General features: G+C 56.1%; 1 protein-coding gene across 1 annotated transcript; it reads right to left on the reverse strand.

Annotated features, from left to right (window-relative positions):
* Window positions 1–420: 420 nt before the first annotated feature.
* On the reverse strand, window positions 421–14,939 carry MARCKSL1 (MARCKS like 1). The gene is made up of 2 exons (XM_078856627.1): window positions 14,116–14,939; window positions 421–1,950 (listed from the first exon to the last, which is right to left on the reverse strand). Exons 1-2 carry the CDS (start codon window positions 14,197–14,199, stop codon window positions 973–975), a joined length of 1,062 nt encoding a protein of 353 aa, XP_078712753.1. The 5' UTR covers window positions 14,200–14,939; the 3' UTR covers window positions 421–972.
* Window positions 14,940–18,767: the final 3,828 nt, after the last annotated feature.

The raw sequence follows: 18,767 nt of genomic DNA on the forward strand, positions 1-18,767 counted from the left end.
CACGAGTCTTATCAAAAGGGGGTTCAACATGTTACGCCAGGCGGTCATCTTCCAGCACCCCCCCCACCAACACCCCCCCCCGCCTCTTCTCTCACGGCTCCTCTCTCGCTCCGCACCCCCCCCCCCCGCTCGCTCTAAAAAAGTCCCCCCCCGCCCCTCCCGCTTCTTTTTCAAAGCGGCCCCCCCACAGCTCCCCCCCCCACACACCACGTGACGTGTTCTCTACCCCCCCCCCTCCTACCGTAAACAGTCTCGACACGATGCCCCCCCACCCCCCCCCCCACTCACCCACCACAAACACGGGACCAGAGGAACATGGGGGGGCCACTGAGGTCCGCGACGCACACACACAGAGACAGAGAGAGACAGAGAGAGACAGGAGAATACCGGACAGCTGTTGGGGGGGGGGGGGGGGGCATAGCGTGTGTGTGTGTGGGGTGGGTTTTTTCGTTACATTTTCTTGTTTTTCCTCTAACACGCACGCAAGAAAATGAACCCCCCCCCCTTTCCGCCTAATCCCCACCCCCCCCCCCCCCCATACGTACACGCAACATTCTGTATATAAAAGTATGCAAATCGTATGCAAAAATCGGTAATACTGACAACGCGATGATCAAGATATACCCATTGCGGACTGCGGGGGTGGTGGGACGAGGTGGGGGGAGGCAGTGGAGGGGGGGGGGGTAACAGGGGGGCCTGGCTACCTTTTTTTTAAATCACTTTTTTTTGGGGGGGGGGCGGAGGAGGAGGACACGAGAAGAGGAACAAAAAAAAACGGGAAAAGAAACGACCGCACATCCCTGGAAAGTCTCTCGAACCCCAGAACGCCGGCCATGGCACCGTGCCGGGAGGAAGAGGTGGTGGGGGGGGAGCCTCAGCGCCCCCTCCCCTCTCACCACTCCCCCCCCTCCTCCTCCTCGTCGTCGTGGCTGCCGTCACCGCTGCCGTCAGCGAGGCCGCCGCCGCCGCCCTCTACTCGGCCTCGGGGGCCGCAGCTTCCGCCCCTTGGGCGGCGCTGGGGGCGGCCTCCGCCTCCTCGCTCTTCTCCTCCTCCGCTTTGCTCGGCGCCGCCGCCGCCACCGGCGCCGCGGCGGCTTCTCCCGTCGTCTTGGCCGGAGTGGCGGCGGCAGTGACGGCCTCCTTGCTCTCGCTGGCACCAGCCGCCGCCCCCGCCGCCGCGCCGGCCTCCGCAGCCGCTGGCTCCTCCTTGGCGTCGTCGCCAGGCTTGGCCGCCGCTCCCGCCGCCTCTTGTCCCTTGCCGCTCTCCGCCGCGTCGGGGGCGGCGGCGGCCGCCGCCTCCTGAGCGCCTCCGGCCTCCTCCTTGGCCTCTGCCGGCTTCGGCTCGGCCTCCTTGGCCGGCGTCTTCTCGGCCGCCGCCGCGGCGGCCGCCCCCTCCCCCTCCTCCTTCTCCTCGCCGCTCTTCTTGCCCTCGGCTGGTGCGGCGGCGGCCTCCTCCTTGGCCCCCTCTGCCCCCTCGGCCACTCCCTCCTTGACGGCGGCCGCCTTGGCGTCGGCCCCCTCGGCGCTCTCCTCCTTGGGCTTCTTCTTGAAGGAGATGCCGCTCAGCTTGAAGGACTTCTTGAAGGAGAAGCGTTTCTTCTTCTTCTTGTTGGGCGTCTCGCCGGACGCGCCCGGGGTGGCCGCGTCGTCCGACTTGGGGGAGGCGACGGCCGAGGCCGGGGACGCGGCCGCCGCGGCCCCCGCGGCGGCCTCGGCCTGCGCCGGGGCGGCCGCGGCGGCTTCAACGGCGTCGCCGTTGGAGTCCGGCGCTTTGGCGTCGTCGGTGGCCGCGGGGGCGGCGGCCGCCCCTCCGGCGCCGCCCTCCTCATTCTCCTCCACCTCCTCCTTGTCGGCGGCCGCGACCGTGGCGCTGCCGTTGGCCTGCACGTCGGCCTTGGCGTCGCCGGCCCCCGGGGACGCGTCGCCGTTCACCTTGGCGTGGTCGCCATCCTGCGTCGCACAGACGGACGACACCCGTGTGACGCACAGAGACAAAGATCCCCCCCCGTATAGCCTCGACAGACCGTTGGGGCGAGTGTTGTTGTTAGCGAGCACCTATGAAGGTCGGCATGCCTCACACGAGGGGGGGTGGGTGGCCAACACCACCGTTCAAATAACCCGTCATTGCGATTGGCCGCGAGCGGGAATCAAACTCGGTCCGTTAACCGCGACACTCCGCACGCAGACACTCGTGCGGCGTGTAGCGCGCTTGCTTTGCTCACTGGGCAACTCCGCGCAGTGAGGTGCGAGATCTCGGTACATCTTCCAAGACATCTGCTTAGCGCCGACGGCCAGGCCAAACATCCCCGCAACCTCCCCACCCGCCACCGAGAGGATCCTACGAGCTCCCCCTGCAGACGGCTTCCCTTCCGCCAGCAGCGGTGCGAGCACGCAATCGCGGGGCTGCACCTCTGCCACCTTCGGTCACTTGTTAATCCGCTGCCAGATGAAAGCCCCCCCAGCCGCATGCCGCGTCGGCCGTGGGCGCCGTTTGACCATACTTCACCGTGCCGGGGGGTGTGCCGGGTGGACTGTTTGCCCTGCACTTGGAGGAGGAGGCTGCCACGTCTCTGTGGCTACGTGGGCCGACGTCCAACCCACAATATCGACAAATACGTGCACTTATTTATTTATCGCGTGTACCTGGTGCTCTAACTGTAAGATGGTTCACGTGCTATAAAAGCGTGATCTGAATTACCCCCCCCCGCCCGCCGCCGAGAGTCACAGCAGCGGTCTCGTGCTCGGCTCGCGGGCTCTGACGTCGCCCGTGCCGTTGTCGGCCGCGGCCGGGAATCCAACGTGAGCTCGCCGTGTCTGCGTGTGTCGGGGGGGGGGGGGTCATCGTGCTCGGGTGGTGGAGTGCATGCGCCACTGCACCACCGTTTCCCTTCCGTCGCCCTCCAGCAAAGCGACGACACGAATTGTCGCGTTTCGGGTTCGCCAACTGGACAAAAAGAATTGCTTCCCTTTAAAAAATAGATATTTCAGTCTGCCGCGAGTTGTTTACCGGTTACGCCGCGGTGGCAAGATGTTAACGGCCTCGCCTAGCATGCAGGAGGTCGTGGGTTTGATCGCGACCCTGACACCTGCTGTATATTTGGAGTTTGCGTGCGTCTCTCCCCGGTTTTTCCCCCCTCCACATTTAGAATCAACATGCATTTTGACAGAATTTGGCTTCTATAGATTTCCACATAAGCCACTTCCATTGAGCTATCATTAATGGCAACGTTGTTTCTGAAAAAAAGCTAGATAGCTCAGTGTGGCCCTCGCTGAGGGGAAAAAAGTTTTGTTTTTTTAGTACTACTGTGGGCATAATTAGGTGAAGTTTTTGTTCACTCCGCGAATCTAAACGAACGTAAAGACGCGCAGCACCGCGTGACCCCGTAGACCGTTTGTCACGCGCGATTCGATGCACCGATTCTAATCGGCGGCGTCTGCCACCCTCGCCATCTGCCAACGGCCGTCGAGGCGAGCGGCTTCACTTTCGTTCGTCCGGGCGAGAAAAACTGAACGAGAGAAGCAGGACACGGTTTCGTTCTCTCGTTTGCAAGAGAGCGCTGGCTGACCAAAATGGCGAAAGATAAAGCAAAGTAACAAAAAAACGGCACAAAAAACAACCTTGCCACAAGGGTCGGCACGCATCACAATTACGGCTGTCGCCTGATGAGGCTGGTTATAATTACGAGCGACACGTGGGACTCGAATTGTAAAGTGTTGTGGGTTTACTCTCCCGATACACAACTGTGCTGAACTAGTAACTAACTGGCTGTGTTTGGGCGGTTTAACGACGCATTTAGACATTTACGCGATCTAACCCAAAAAATAAAAACCTCTTAAATGGATAATATTAATTGGTCGTGAAAGCCTTCTACTTGATAAGCTGATCGTGGCGGTGTTTGGTCAGCACTATCGCTTAGCCACCTTTGTCTCCCCGGTGTCGACACAAAACCACCAAGTACGGTGCTCGTGTTTACGGTTGAGTCTCTGTACGATTCTCTCCACTGGTTGTTAGCCGTGGCTGGGAATCAAACTTAGGTTATAGTTGGGATTGTAGCACGCTACACGGAACCACTCACTGCACATCACTGCCCCAAAGCACACACACAGAGGTACACGTTAATCAAGGCCTGACAGCAGCAGTAGCACTGTGGGTGCATTAGTCAAGGGCGCTTTCATACAACGTACACAAGGTAGATTGGTAGATTTCACGTGCAGTCTAACGGAGCATGGGGCGGATGGGGGGGGGGAGAAGCGCACCTTGAATAATCGTTGGAAAGAGATTTTATTTTCTTAAAGGAAATAATTTAACGTTCGAGGGAGCGAGAGGTTTCAGAACGTGGGAGCGCAGAGGGAAATTAACGCGGAAATTAGAAGACGTTTGAGCTAAACTTAAAACGAGGAAAGAATTCAGCCGACACGCGGCGCCGCGAGAAGAGCAAAGTCGGAGACTTGAGCGATGGCGGAGTCGACAAGAGGAGGAAGCAAAGCCCGGACATGTCGGGGGCAGCTGGAGCAGAGGTCCACGAGGATAGTGGGCGCCAGGGTGGCTAGGAGATGTTCACTACCTCGCCCGGTATGCAGGTGGCCGTAGGTTCGGTCCCGACCCCTGACCCCTGCTGTATATTGGGGAATTTTTGCATGTTCTCCCCTTGTCTGGTAAAATACAGTAACAAAAATAGTTTTTAGATGGGGGGGAAGTCGGGGAAAATAGCGCACCACGGGGGGAAGTGGGAAGCAGGGAGGGGAGTCCAGCGAGCAGATCGCGGCTCCCGTAGCGATGCGACATCGCAGAGTGCGTGCCGCTCGCTCGCTCCCTCCCTCCCTCCGTGTGAACGAACATTCGAATGTCCCCCCCCCCACCCTTGTCACTCCTCTAAACTATTATAATTTTTATTTTTATTTTACCAGGTAAGGCCCACTAAGCTGTATAGGTCGAACGGACAGGGAGCTGCTTGGGCAGTGACGTAGCAGGGCTGACCTCCTCTACAAGCACCACGCCACACGCACACAGACATCACGTGCAAAGTTCGACTCAAAAGCGTTGACCCCACTTGCTAATGAAAACCTTTTTTGTATATTACCAGGTAAGGCCCACTGGGCAATGGAGCTCTTTTTCAGAAGCGACCTGGCCACAAACGATAGCTCAATTAATTGGTTTATCACGTGGAAATGTAGAGCAGCCAAACACTCTAAAACGCGTGGGGTTGATTCTAAATGTGGAGGGAGAAACAGGAGGACCCGGAGAAAAATCCACACGACCACGGCGAGAACACGCAGGGCCGGGATCGAACCCCGCGACCTCCTGCATACCAGGCGAGGGAGATAACATCGCCACCTCGGCACTCTAATGCAACGGTGATCATTGTCCCCTTTACATATCCAGGAAAGCCTCGCCGAGTCTCAAGACTCGTCGTCAGGAGGGTCTTGCCACAATGTGATGTTTGACTGCCACACTTATGTTTAACTGCAACAGGCTGGAGGGCAACGTGGGGGGGGGGGGGGGAATCATCTACGAAGCAACCTACGAGTGGGAAATTCTCCAAGCGCCGCAAAGATGGGTACACGAATCCATCGATTTACTGTCATCTCCTGCCAAATGTAATTATTATTATTAACATTCAATCGAATCCAAGCACGTTTATTAAAATAAATGCACTATGCAAAAAATCTCTGTCCGTGTCTTGACCTGACCTAAAAAATTCTACTTCATTCCATCAATTTCCCAAAAACCTGTGCCCCGTGAACAGAACGGCACCAACTCTCTGCAAGGGAGGCAGGGGCTGTCGATGTGCATCGCTGCCCATGGTGGCTAGAAACTAAGTGGCATTGTCAGAGGCATGGGAGCAGAGCGGCCCTGCACGTCACACCACGTTCACCCCAACAGCTCTGCGTCGGCCACAGGGCGATGAACATAATGACGGTGGTGGTGGTGGTGGGTAATGCGTTATTGACCCAATGGGAACACCAGGCGTCGCAAAGCCATCATAACTGTCGCGCCGTAGGCCTTAGTCCTGCGAGTTGGCCAGGACTTTGGCAGCGCAGCACTGGATTCTTGAATCAATCCGTGGAGAGTTTGTCAAGTTCTGAAAAACGGGCGACCAGAGTTTCGATTGTCGGCCACGGCCAGCGCGGTTTTTGCGAGCGACGCGCAAACCGGTCAGCGCTCGTCTCCACGGCCGCACTGACCAGCGTGGTGAAGTATGGCGAAATGACACCCGAGGAGCGGCGCGGTGTGGGGATGTGGGAGGCCTTCATCCATTGGTGGCGGGAGAGATGCGGAAAATTATTTATTGCATGGCGAGCCAATTTCACTTTCATTTAATTTCATATATCGACAACTCGCGCTGGGTTTCAAATTGAATAGCAATGGCTTTGTCTTTCCACCCTACTATCAAAAGACAAAGATCACCCCGTGTAGCCTTAAACAAACTGTTGGGGCAAGTGCTGTGAGCGAGCACCTACGAGTGCCGGGACAGCTGTTATCGGTCGCGAGTGGGAATCGAACTCGGGTTTCTTGGACTCGTGGCGCGGCACGCTAACCACAGCTCCACCGCCCCGTTTTAACGTCGAAACTACACGTTGCTGTTCAACTGTGGTGGGGCATGGCACACGGAGGTAGGCGCATCCTAAACAATTAGCATCCTCGCGGAGAACAGAAGTTGCAAACCTAGGAGACATGCGCACCCTTGTAACACGTCCATTCACAAAAATCAATCATTAGTCTTTTGCATCTCATCAGCCGCACGGCTTTCCTTCTGGGATTGCACAATTTCAACGGCATTGGGGGTTCAACGCAAGCCAACTCTGGTTTTGGCTTTGACATTCAGCGTCTCTCGTCACCATCAGTCAGAGGCTCGCTTGAACCAACCGACTCACTGCTGGTGAACTTGCCAGATAGTAGGCATGGCCTCTCTTCGATACGAGGGCCTGGTTTTCCAAGTTGATATTCGTGAGAGTTGTACGGTGTTAAAGCTTTACTGGAGAATCATAAATTGTGTGGAGGGGACCTTCAAAATATTAAAGTTTCGATTGGTAATTCGACAAAGATCGTAATTTGGCAGCGGCTCGTAGGTCAGGTATGGTACCAACACGTGCGCGGGGTTCCTGGGTAGGAACCCAGTTTCAGCCGCCCGTCGTCGATGAACAGGTCTGTCAGGAGGTGTGGGCGAGTTGGTCTCAATGCCTTTCACGGAGAATCACACTCAAGGGACCTCCCCCGCCCCCCCTCCCCCCCCGTTGACCCTTACCGGCTCTCGCTAAAAGTCCGGTTGTGGTTCAAGTTAAGTCGATTTAAATGCATTGTCCCATTTTCAGTTCTGAGAAAAAGTGCCACAGAAAATGTACATTTCATTGCCACGTGCATATTCGTGGCAGGGAATACATTTGCATGTATTTGTATTTCTTGAAGTTGCTCCTCCAGCCGTTGGCCGCGCTACACGAGTGCCCAGGCCGGGCCCCACATCCGCAACAGCTCGCTGTGGCCGTTCCAAAGATTTCCGAAGTTTCTTTCGACATTTTTCCAACCGCCCTTGGAGACTTGACGGGCAGCGCGCTGCACAATTGGACAGTTTCATTTTATAACCCTCATCCCCCCCCCCCATGAATAATGGCGTCCGAGAGTCGTTCCACCCAAGGGAGATGGAGTGATGGAATCTGATCCTGGGGCGGGAAGAGACTGGGTTGGTTCGTTACGTCGCGGGACCATGAAGAGATAGCGATGGCTCGGTGAGGAGGGCGTGGGGGGGGGGGGTTGCATTATCCAGCAGTGGATTGACCATGGCTGACTGTATATTCAGTACATAATAATCACTGATCCATCAGATCGAGAGAAGCCGTGGAACATGGGAGACGGAGCGATGAAATCAAACTCGTACGTGCAGGTGCTGGGTGGGTTGTCTCATCGTGAAGGGATGGCAACGGGTAAGGGGAGTGGAGGTGAGGGTGGCTTCGTCCAACAGTGTGTTGATCATGGACAGATGATGACGAATGATTAAATGCGTTTAGCAACGCGTGTTTGAAACATATTTATGTTTTCACGTGGAAGAGCGCTCTCAGCTCTCTGCTCGTGCCAGGGTCTCCTCCACGTGCTGAGTGCGTGCTGCTGCTCCGCCACACGTGTTGTGGTCGCATGCTCTTCCATTAACAGTTTAAATGCCCCCCCGCCTCCCACCCTCTCTCCCTCCCCCTTCCACCGTGTGTTCCACCAGCAATGGCAAAGCAGCAGCGGCAGCAGCAGCAGCCACAGTGCCCTAATCACGACTGCTGCACGCGTTCTACCGCACAGGAAGCACCCACCCACCATGCGATACCACGAAGCAAGCGGGACCTGAACACACTCACTCTCGTAACAGACTGTTGGGGCAAGGTGCTGTTAGCGAAGAGCACGTATGAAGGCTAGCATGGCACACGAGGGGTGGCGGCCAGCACTATCCCACCCCCGACCGCCTTTGTCTCCCCAGTGGCGATGTTTACACACCGCGACAGATATTGACTTGAGGCTGAGTCGACCTAAGGGAGGCCCAGGACAGGTTCAGATACTCGTCACACCGGTGTTGGCCCGTGAGCGGGTATCGAACTCGGGTCGCCGGGTTCGTAGCGCAGTGTAGCGCTAACCGCTACACTCCTGCTCCCATCTCACACTCACCCCACTCACCCACTCACCCCATTCACTCACTCACTCACCCCCTTCACCCACTCACCCCCTCACCCCATTCACCCACTCACCCCATTCACCCACTCGCCCCATTCACCCCCTCACCCCATTCACCCCCTCACCCCACTCGCGAATTCACACCCGGGGCCAAAACCACACCGTTACGAAGTCATAATATTCACCATCATCACCATCATCAGCCATGGTCATTCCACTGCTGGATGAAGGCCTCCCCCCCCCCCCACGCCGCTTGCGTCTACCACCTACACAACACCACTGTTGCTGTACAGATCACCCCCTTCACCCACTCACCCACTCACCCCATTCACCCACTCACCCCACTCACCCACTCACCCCATTCACCCACTCACCCCACTCACCCACTCACTCACCCCCTTCACCCACTCACCCCCTCACCCCATTCACCCACTCACCCCATTCACCCACTCACCCCATTCACCCACTCGCCCCATTCACCCCCTCACCCCATTCACCCCCTCACCCCACTCGCGAATTCACACCCGGGGCCAAAACCACACCGTTACGAAGTCATAATATTCACCATCATCACCATCATCAGCCATGGTCATTCCACTGCTGGATGAAGGCCTCCCCCCCCCCCAACGCCGCTTGCGTCTACCACCTACACAACACCACTGTTGCTGTACAGATCAATTTGGACACACACGGTTACTCCAATACTATCAACTTGTCGCGTAGCAATGAACTACTCCTGTAACTATTTGGTGCTGCTGCTGCTGCTGCGTTGGCATCGATGCACGAGCAATAAACTCAACACGGTCGGTGCCAACTGCACTCCAAATCACCCGATGATGCTGGTCGATATAAGAAATACTACTCAAGTTGTAAATGTTGTGGATTTACCCCCCAACACACCGGAAGGGCTGAAGTAGTAACTAATTGGCGTTTTGTTTACGTGACAAATCTCTTACTAGTTGGCCGTGTCGGGTGGTGGTGGGTTACGACGGGTTCATACTTACGCGGTCTAACCCAAAAACCTTGATTATGAATAATATTGGTCGCGAAAGCCCGCTACATGTTAAACAGATTAACTACACTGCGGCCTTAACAGTACATTCATCATAACGTGGGCAATGTGTCGACCAAAATGGGCCTTTGAAATACAGGGACTCATCTCCTTACGAAAATTCGACTTACGAACTTTCAGAGAGAGTCTGTAATGTCCAGTTGCCTGTTCGGACCTAGAGTCGTAGTACAACCGCCGCGCAATAGATGGCGGTGGTGGCATCTACATCTGCAGAACGTGAAGAACCAGTGGCATCTACATCTGCAGAACGTGAAGAACCAGTGGCATCTACATCTGCAGAACGTGAAGAACCAGTGGCACCTACATCTGCAGAACGTGAAGAACCAGTGGCACCTACATCTGTAGAACGTGAAGAACCAGTGGCATCTACATCTGCAGAACGTGAAGAACCAGTGGCATCTACATCTGCAGAACGTGAAGAACCAGTGGCACCTACATCTGCAGAACGTGAATAACCAGTGGCATCTACATCTGCAGAACGTGAAGAATCAGTGGCACCTACATCTGCATAACGTGAAGAACCAGTGGCACCTACATCTGCAGAACGCGAAGAACCAGTGGCATCTACATCTGCAAAACGTGAAGAACCAGTGGCATCTACATCTGCAGAACGTGAAGAACCAGTGGCACCTACATCTGCAGAACGTGAAGAACCAGTGGAACCTACATCTGCAGAACGTAAAGAACCAGTGGCATCTACATCTGCAGAATGTGAAGAACCAGTGGCATCTACATCTGCAGAACGTGAAGAACCAGTGGCATCTACATCTGCATAACGTGAAGAACCAGTGGCACCTACATCTGCAGAACATGAAGAACCAGTGGCACCTACATCTGCAGGAGATTATACAACTTGTTAAAGCCATTTCCCGTGTTCGGTGTACACGCCGTACACCATGTTTGGAATCAACAGGAGAATAAAGTTGGACTTGCGAACAAATGGACTTACGAACAGTACCTCTGGAACCTAACTAGTTCGTAAGCAGAGGAGTCTCTGGACTCCAATTACTGATTGGGGTTTGTTTAAAACAGCCGCGGTGGTGAGTGTAGCGGCCTCTAGTGGTTGCCAAGATTCACGTGACCGCCACGTGTAACAGTTATATCTAGTCACATCTGAATTGGACAATGATCGCAATCGATACGCACTTATATTTTACGTCGTTAAACCATCATAATAGACACGCATGTCGGGAGGCTTGGTTTATCAAACAAAGTTTAGATCGCGTTCATATAAAGTGTCGTGAAACCCGCCACCACCCGACACAGCCAATTAGTAAGGTTGTCACGTAAACAGAACGTGCCACTGTACTAGTACAGCACTAGTGTGTAGTGTATAGTGTAGTGTATAGTGTAGTATATAGTGTAGTGTATAGTGTAGTATAATAGTACAGCAGCACACGAGTTGTGCGTAGGAGAGTAACCCCACTACAAACATTTACAATTATAGTGTAGTGTATAGTGTAGTGTATAGTGTAGTGTATAGTGTAGTGTATAGTGTAGTGTATAGTGTAGTGTATAGTGTAGTATACTAGTACAGCAGCACACCGGTGTTGTTGTAGAGTAAACCCACTACAACGATGATTACAACCAGCCTCATCAGGCGACAGTAAGAATTGTGGGGAAATCCTCCTTCCGTTTCGGTCATAAATAGACGGGGGGGGGGAATAAATGGGACGTCGTCACTTGTGAGCCAATTAGGGTGCGAAGGACCAAAGGGGTTGTTCATGTTTTCATATAAATAGGAATGGTCAAATCGATCGATATAAATGGATCAATCGATTAAGTCGGGAGGGATATGCTATTAATAATCATCATCATATAATTGAGTGATCGTCTTTAAGGAGTGAGAGAGAGAGAGCGAGATGGGAGCAGCGGCGTAGCCCGGCGTTTTGTGCAATTCCACCTCGCGGCCACTGGAGGGCGCTGCAGACCACGCGGCATCCACCACGACGCTCACGCGTGGCCGGCGTGCGCGCACGAGGTGGGAGGGGAGCAAGGCGAGCTGAGTTTGAATTTCGCGAGCGACTCTGCATTTGCTCCACCCCCACCCACAGTCCTCCACCACCACCACCACCCCTCCCCCGTTAGCAGCAGCAGCAGCACCACCGCCGCCGCCTTTAGCGAGACATCGTAACACTGAACAGACCCTCCCCCCCCTACACACCACACAAAAGCCGAGCCTCGCTTTCCTACCCCCCCCCCACCACCATTATCGCGGGCGGTCTTTGCAAGAATAACTCGCATCCCTGAGTAATAACCAATGCCGTCGCTTTAAATGGGAGGAACAAAAAAAATAGTCGACGTTTCGGCCAACGGTTCTTCCTCATGCGCTGTCGCATAACACTGCCCTAAAAAGCGAGAGGGGGAAGATATATTTGGCGACGTTTCGCACAATATATGCCACAAAGGCCCATTGCCCGAAACGTCGCCATGTTACACGTTGGGTATTAAGTGACGAACTGTGCGCGGGAGTTGTCTCATGAATTGCGCCACCGCCAACCGGCATCTTCGCAAATCAAAATCTCTTGAATATGAAGACAAAATAAATCTCTGCATTCTGTGCGAGAGGTACACGCGGGAGGGGGATGGTGTGTGGGGGGAGGCGGGGCCGGGCGTTTGGGTTTTGGGGGAATTTTTTAAATACCCCCCCAATTTTTTTTTACATGTTACAACCTCAACAGGTCCGTGGTTTGTCATCTTAAACATGGTTGGGGGGGGGGATTTCTGTCGTCTTAAATATAAAGCAGCTTTATGGGCGTTATGTTGAGTGTGTGTGTGTAATGGGTCCAACTGCTATGGCTTTTCGGTAAGCTCGATGGGCTGCGAATGTTTGGCGCCGTGATTCTGGCTCCATCCAGGTGCCATCGCCCGCGCCTCCTCCTGACCCCCCCCCCGCCCGGCCGCCCCCCCCCCCGGCCCGACAACTCCGCGCGTCTCCCGCAGAGAGCGCTTCTCTCGCGCAAGGCGTCGCGGCGTGCGGCTTCCCGGTAGGGACGACGCGAAATTAACAATTCCGCTCGCGTTTCTCTCCCCTCTCTCCCTCTCGCTCGCTCGCCACACAAAGGGGAGCGCCGGACTGGAGCTTGCGAAGGGAGCGGTAATCTCCCCCTCCCCCGCTCATCCTCCCCTTACCCCCCTCCCTCTCTCTCCCAACTACCCTCCCCCTCTTTCTCTCTCTCCCAACTACCCTCCCTCGCTTACCCCCCCCTCTCCCGGCCACTCATCCACCCACTATCCCCCCCCACTCCCTTCCAGCTAACCTCCCCCCCACGCGCCTCGTCCCCCCACCCTATCCTCCCTCCCCCCCTCCTCCTCCCCCCGAGATGCATCGACCACGGCTCCCGTGTTCGAGGCATCGAGACAACACAAAGACAACGACGCTGTTGCATACAGACGCGTACCGCGCAATGCACGCACGGGAAAAAAAAGATCCCCCGTGTAGCCTTAACAGACTGTAGGGGCAAGTGCTGTTAGCGAGCACCTATGAAGGCCGGCACGGCACACGAGGGGGTGGGTGGCCAACACCACGCCCGGCCGCCTTTGTCTCCCTAATGGCAATGGGGTTTTTTTGTGCACATAGCACCGTGTACTCAATTGAGGCCGAGTCAACCTAGGGGAGGCCCAGGACCGGTTCAGGTAATCGTCACTGGTGTTGGCCGTGAGCGGGAATCGAACTCGGGTCGCCGGGTTCGTAGCGCAGCGTAGCGCGAACCGCCGCACCGCACACATCCCGTACATTGCGCGTGTGTGTGTGTGCTTGCAAGTGCATTAACACACACACACACGCTCGCTTGCCAGTGTATGTCTACTCACACATTACACAGCCATCATCATCACCATCACACGGCAACAGCACAAGTGAGCTGCCAAAAAACACCCGGACGAGGCTTCAACAACTCAACACTCGCCCCCCCCCCACCACCACCCCTCTCCACCTTACCGCTCTCGCCCGCTCACTCAAACGTCCAAGCGAAGCGAGGACAAAGAATTACAACAAAAAAAGATTAACCCGTACGGCACACAATGACCGATTATCCACGGCCTCCAATTAGCACGGTTGGCTACGTGCGGTGCGAAAGAAGTTCGACATTCATAGCATGTACATAACACGCGTACAATTACTCTCGCCACCGCCATCCCCACGGCGGGCTCCGTCATCCGCTAACTTCGCCCGCCTTTATCTCTCTACCCCCCCCCCCCGGCTCCGGCTCGGAGCGCGCGCGATTCAGCGCGAGCAAAGCGAACGAACGAGCAGAGAGACACGCGGGCTACACGTACACACGCACCCGTACATACACACACGCGCCCGTACACACACACACGCACCCGTACATACACACACACACGCACCCGTACATACACACACACGCACGCGCGCGCACTGGAAACTGACCTGTCCGTTGAGTTTTTGGGGCGATGCCACCGCCGCGTCTCCCACGGTTTCGCGGTTGCCCGCCTTGGACAACTGTCCGCCCATGCTTGCGCTGAACAATAGGCAACGCTCGAGACGGCGAGAGGAGAGCGCGAGAGGCGCGAGAGAGAGCGCGCGCGGAGCGAGCGAGAAGAGATTTGAGACAAAGGAAAGCGAGCGAGAGAGAGCGAGCGAGAGATGGGGACCTCTCTCCAGACAGACGCTGCCGCCTGTAGCTTTGCCGGACAAAAAAAATATCTGTCGCCTCGTTTTTTTTTAATTATTATAATGCGAGTAGCTCCCTCTCTCGCTCGCTCACTCCACCCACCACCTCCTCCTCCTCCAATCCTTATTCCACACCGCGTGGGGAGCGAGCAAAGGAAGACGCCGGACGAAGCGTCGGCCGCGGCGATTAACGAACAAGCAGCTGAGAGCGAGCGAGTGAGGGAGCGACACGTGTCGAATAAAACGAGGGGCGAAGAAAAGAGGAGGAACAGGCGCGAGAGCGAGGAGGAGGAGATGCGGGGGGGGGGGTGTCGCGGCGTGGGTGGTGGTGGTGGAGTTGTCGGATGAAACTCTCCGGGAACGACAACGTCGAGTGGGCGACTGCGCTACCGCTGGTTGCTCTGCCGGTGGCTAGATGGGGGCGGGTGCGTGGGGAGTTAAGGGAAGAGGAGGCCAAGGGAAGTCGCTCTCTGTCGCTCCTGCTGCTGCTGCGCTCCTCCGCGCGCGCTCCCAGCTCCGATCTGCGCGACGCGCGCGCGCTCCCTCGGCTCCCGGGGCGCGCGCTCGAGGGGGAGCGCGCGCGCGCGTGCGCGTCACAGGCACCCTCCCCTCATCCCGCCCCCGCCAGCCAATTAGGAGCCGCCTCGCGGTGGCGGGGAGGTGGGGGGGGCGGTGGCGGCGCCGTGTGGAGGGGGTGGGGAAGGTGGCAGGGGGCGTGGTTTCGCATAAATCAGGCGAACAATGAGGAGGGGGGGTGAGGCGGAGTACGGAGGAGGGGGGAGAAGGAAGACGTGGGGGGGAGGGTGGGGGGTGGAAGACGGGGGGGGGGGAAGATGGGGGAGATGAGATTTTTTTTCTCCAGAAAATGTTTTACGAAAAGAGAAACCGAGAGGATGGTAAGGGAAGAGAGAGAGAGGAGGGGGATGGGGTAGGATCGTGGCTGGGTGGATGCGGCGAGACGAACGCGGGAGAGGAGATGAATTGAACTCCACCTCGCTCGGTTGCGCGCTATCCGTCGCCACGCATTGGTAGAGCCTCTGGCGCGCTCGTGAGCGCGCTCGTGGCAACTAGCGATAGTCGCGCCCGTGCCGTGAGCTCGATTCGTTATTGGACAAAGCATCCACCATCCATGGCACACATCGCATACGTTGCGCGCCCACCGCTCGCACGCGTCTTCACGCATTCGGCCACCCACCATCCGATGCCCACACACAAATGCATTTGCAATCCTATCTATACACCCACCCATCCAAAATCCCATGCCATCCACTCATCACCCATCTTCCACACATCAACCCAACATCGTCTCACCCGACTCCCGAAAACCCGAAAACCACACACGCCAACTCCACCCCACGCCCTCGCTCCCCTCCCTCTCACCATCGTCTCTCCCTCCACCTCCCTCCCTGCACCCCGCCCCTCCTCCCTCACCTCATCACCATCCCACCCCCCTCCCGTTCTCGCATCCCCCTCGGCGCGTCCCTCCCCCTCCTCCCCACGACCTCCTCCTCCTCCCCCCGCGAACCCGCGGTCCCGTTTAAGAGCGACGTGTTGGGTTCCTCTCGTTCCGTGTCTCTCAGTCTCTCCCAGCGCCTCCCGGTGTCTTGCTCTCACCCCGCCGTCTCCCGTGTCTCCGCGGCGTCTCACCACGTGTCCCCCCGTGTCCCTGCATCGCTCCCATCGCATCCTCATCCCGTCATTCAATGTCTCTCCCATGGTTGTCCCTCCGTATATTTACGTGTCATGGTCTCGGTTTGTATATCTCCGTCGCTTGCTGTATCCACTGAATCACACTCTCTGTCTCTACGTATCGCGTCCTTGTCTCTCTCTCTCTGGGTCCATGTCTCCGTGTCTCATCACGTCTCATTCGTCACTCCACCGATTCTCGTATTCCCGTTCACCCCCCCCCCTCCCTCTCTCCCCGTCTCTGACCGTCGTCTCTTCGCGTCTCTCCTTTCCAGCGCCCGATGGAATTCGGCGTTCCGAGTCAACGCGGAGAGAGTACGGCGACTATGAGCGGAGTCTGTGAGTGAGAGAGCGAGCGAGCGAGAGAGAGGATGTGAGAAGGAGGCAGAGGGAAAGAGCGATCCGAGAGAGAGGAACCCAGGGAAAGCGAGCGAGTGGGGCAGAGGGTCTCGGATTGCGTTCAAGTGACGCCGCGGTGGCGAGATGTCATCACCCTCGCCTGGTGTACAGGAGGTCGTCGGTTCGATCCCGACCCTGACGCCCGCTGTATATTTGGAGTTGGCATCTTCTCCGCGTGGATTTTTCTCCGGGTCCTTCAGGTTGTTCCCTGCGCATTTAGAATCAACATCGCGCGCTGAGAGTATTTGGCTGCAAACAAAAAAGTGTTCACGTGATGACAAAGCCACTTAGCTGAGCTATCGTCTGTGGTCATGTCGCTTCTGAAAAAAAAAAGAGTTACACAGCTCAGTGTGGCCTTTAACTGGTAAAAATAGTTTTAGTTTAGAGACGCGAGGAGAAATAGTCAGGGATGGAGAGATGAGAGGGCGGCAGGGAGGGAGATAGTGTGGGATTTACTAGGATGGGGAGTCGCGGATAGATGGAGAGCAAAGGACGCTGACGAGAGGGAAGATCCCAGGGAGAGAATGAGAGAGGGAGATGGAGAGGGGGCGACTCTGCGAGAAGGATCCAGAGAGAGAGAGTCTGGTCAGGGAGCCGGCGAGGGGAGAGGTGGATCCATGGAGAGAGAGAGAGCAAAGGGAGTCGGAACCCAGGGAGGGATTTAGACACTGAGATCCTGAGATTGAGAGATAAGCGGGGGAAGTGAGAAGGGCACAGCGAGTGAGAGAGACGTTTTACTTTTAAAACACTTTCATTGCTGCCAGCAGCAATAGCACTGAAGCCGATTTCAGCGAGGTGAGAGCAGGCAGGACGAGAGAAGCTGGCAGGGTGACAGGGAGTATGGGTCGGGGAGCTGTGAAGTGAGGGGAACACGGATCCATAGCGAGAGAGAGAGACGCGGCGAGAGAGCTAAGAGAGAGAGAGAACGCTTCAATAATTTGCGTGTCAGAGAGAGAGAGAGCGATTCAGTCTTGGAAAATGTGAACCAGGGGAGAGTGAAACTGAAATACAGAGACAGAAGAAACAGTTCAGAGATGGATCCATGGAGAGAGAGAGAGAGAGTGGGGGTGGGGGGGGGTAGACGGACGGGCAGGTAGTCTCCTGGACATCTGTGAAAAAAGAGCTTGATATCTCATCGGATTCCTCCTGCAGTATCAATAAATGCAGATTCTGTTTCTGGGCCTCATGCCCCCCTCTCTCTCGCTCTCTGTCCCCTGTTACACACAGGTCGCCTCGCGCCCGCTCCCCTGGAGCGCTCTCTCTCTGTGTGTGTGTGCCACGGGGCGCAGTCGAGCGAGTCGCCATTCTCGCCGGGAGCAGAGGAGACCTCTGCTACCGATGACTTATCCCTGGACACGACCTTTGACCTAGGTCAACAACAACATCAGCAGCAGCAGCAACAACAAAAACGAGCGACAGAAAAACGTTCCGCCGTGCAAAATCTTACCGGTTTGTTTGTTTCGCGAGAAATGATCGATTTTTATCCAATTTGTTTTGGTGGGGAGAGAGCTATGGGTTGGCAAACTTTTGACTGAAAGATATGGCGGTATATTGTTGATAGATTTGGTTTTATTAATCATTCGTTTTCATTAAAACATCCTATTATTAAAATCTCCCGGATTGCTTCGAATCGTCACCGGGAGAACGATGCCAATTCCGTGAAAGCAGTGGTGCTTAGCCTTTACTGCAGCCTTGCACCCCTTTGGTTATACATCGTAAGAATAAATATAATGTTCATAAACACGTAGGGTTTGATGAAACAAAGTAGTTGTACTTTCGTGCCCGTGCTTAATTTGTGCTTTGGATGATTTAGCTTCCAAAAAAAATCACGAAACAACAATCGGGCATCACGTGGGTTTGGAAGACTGGATCTGCGATATTTTAGGGGCATTGGTGAGTCCACTGCTGGGATGAGGGCCCCCCTCTTCGCCGCCGCATGGACCCTTGGGGGACCGCTGGGCCCGTGCCTCACCAGTGGCATGGGCCAAGCAAGAAGATTGAGGACGGCCAGAGCCGAGTCGGCGAGCACTCTCGCCACCGATGTCGCGCCGTGGCAGGGAATCGAACTCTCGCTGTGTCAGGACCATGGCGCAGTGCGCTAACCACGGCGCCACCGCGCACCCATTCCACTGTACAGTGCAGTAATTGTCGCTAGGCAATGGCGCAGCACCTGCAATTGCCCGCTCTCGCTACTGCTGGAGGAAGCGCCGCCAACTCAATGTAGCCGCTCTCGGGAGCCGCTCTAGAAGGCGTTGGAGCCTCCTCTTTCCACCCTGGGTCGGATGTCTCGGAAGAGGTGGGACCCACGTGGTGTGTTGGTACCC

The sequence above is a fragment of the Lampetra fluviatilis genome, chromosome 5 (assembly GCF_964198595.1).
Source record: "Lampetra fluviatilis chromosome 5, kcLamFluv1.1, whole genome shotgun sequence".
NCBI classification, from domain to species: Eukaryota; Metazoa; Chordata; class Hyperoartia; order Petromyzontiformes; family Petromyzontidae; genus Lampetra; species Lampetra fluviatilis.

What these genes read in the sequence shown, in the direction of transcription:
- MARCKSL1 (XM_078856627.1), bottom strand. Translation starts at nt 14,199, where the DNA reads ATGGGCGGACAGTTGTCCAAGGCGGGCAACCGCGAAACCGTGGGAGAC. An exon ending in CCCAAAAACTCAACGGACAG is followed by an intron (nt 1,951 to 14,115) that starts GTCAGTTTCCAG and finishes TGTGCGACGCAG; the next exon opens with GATGGCGACCACGCCAAGGT.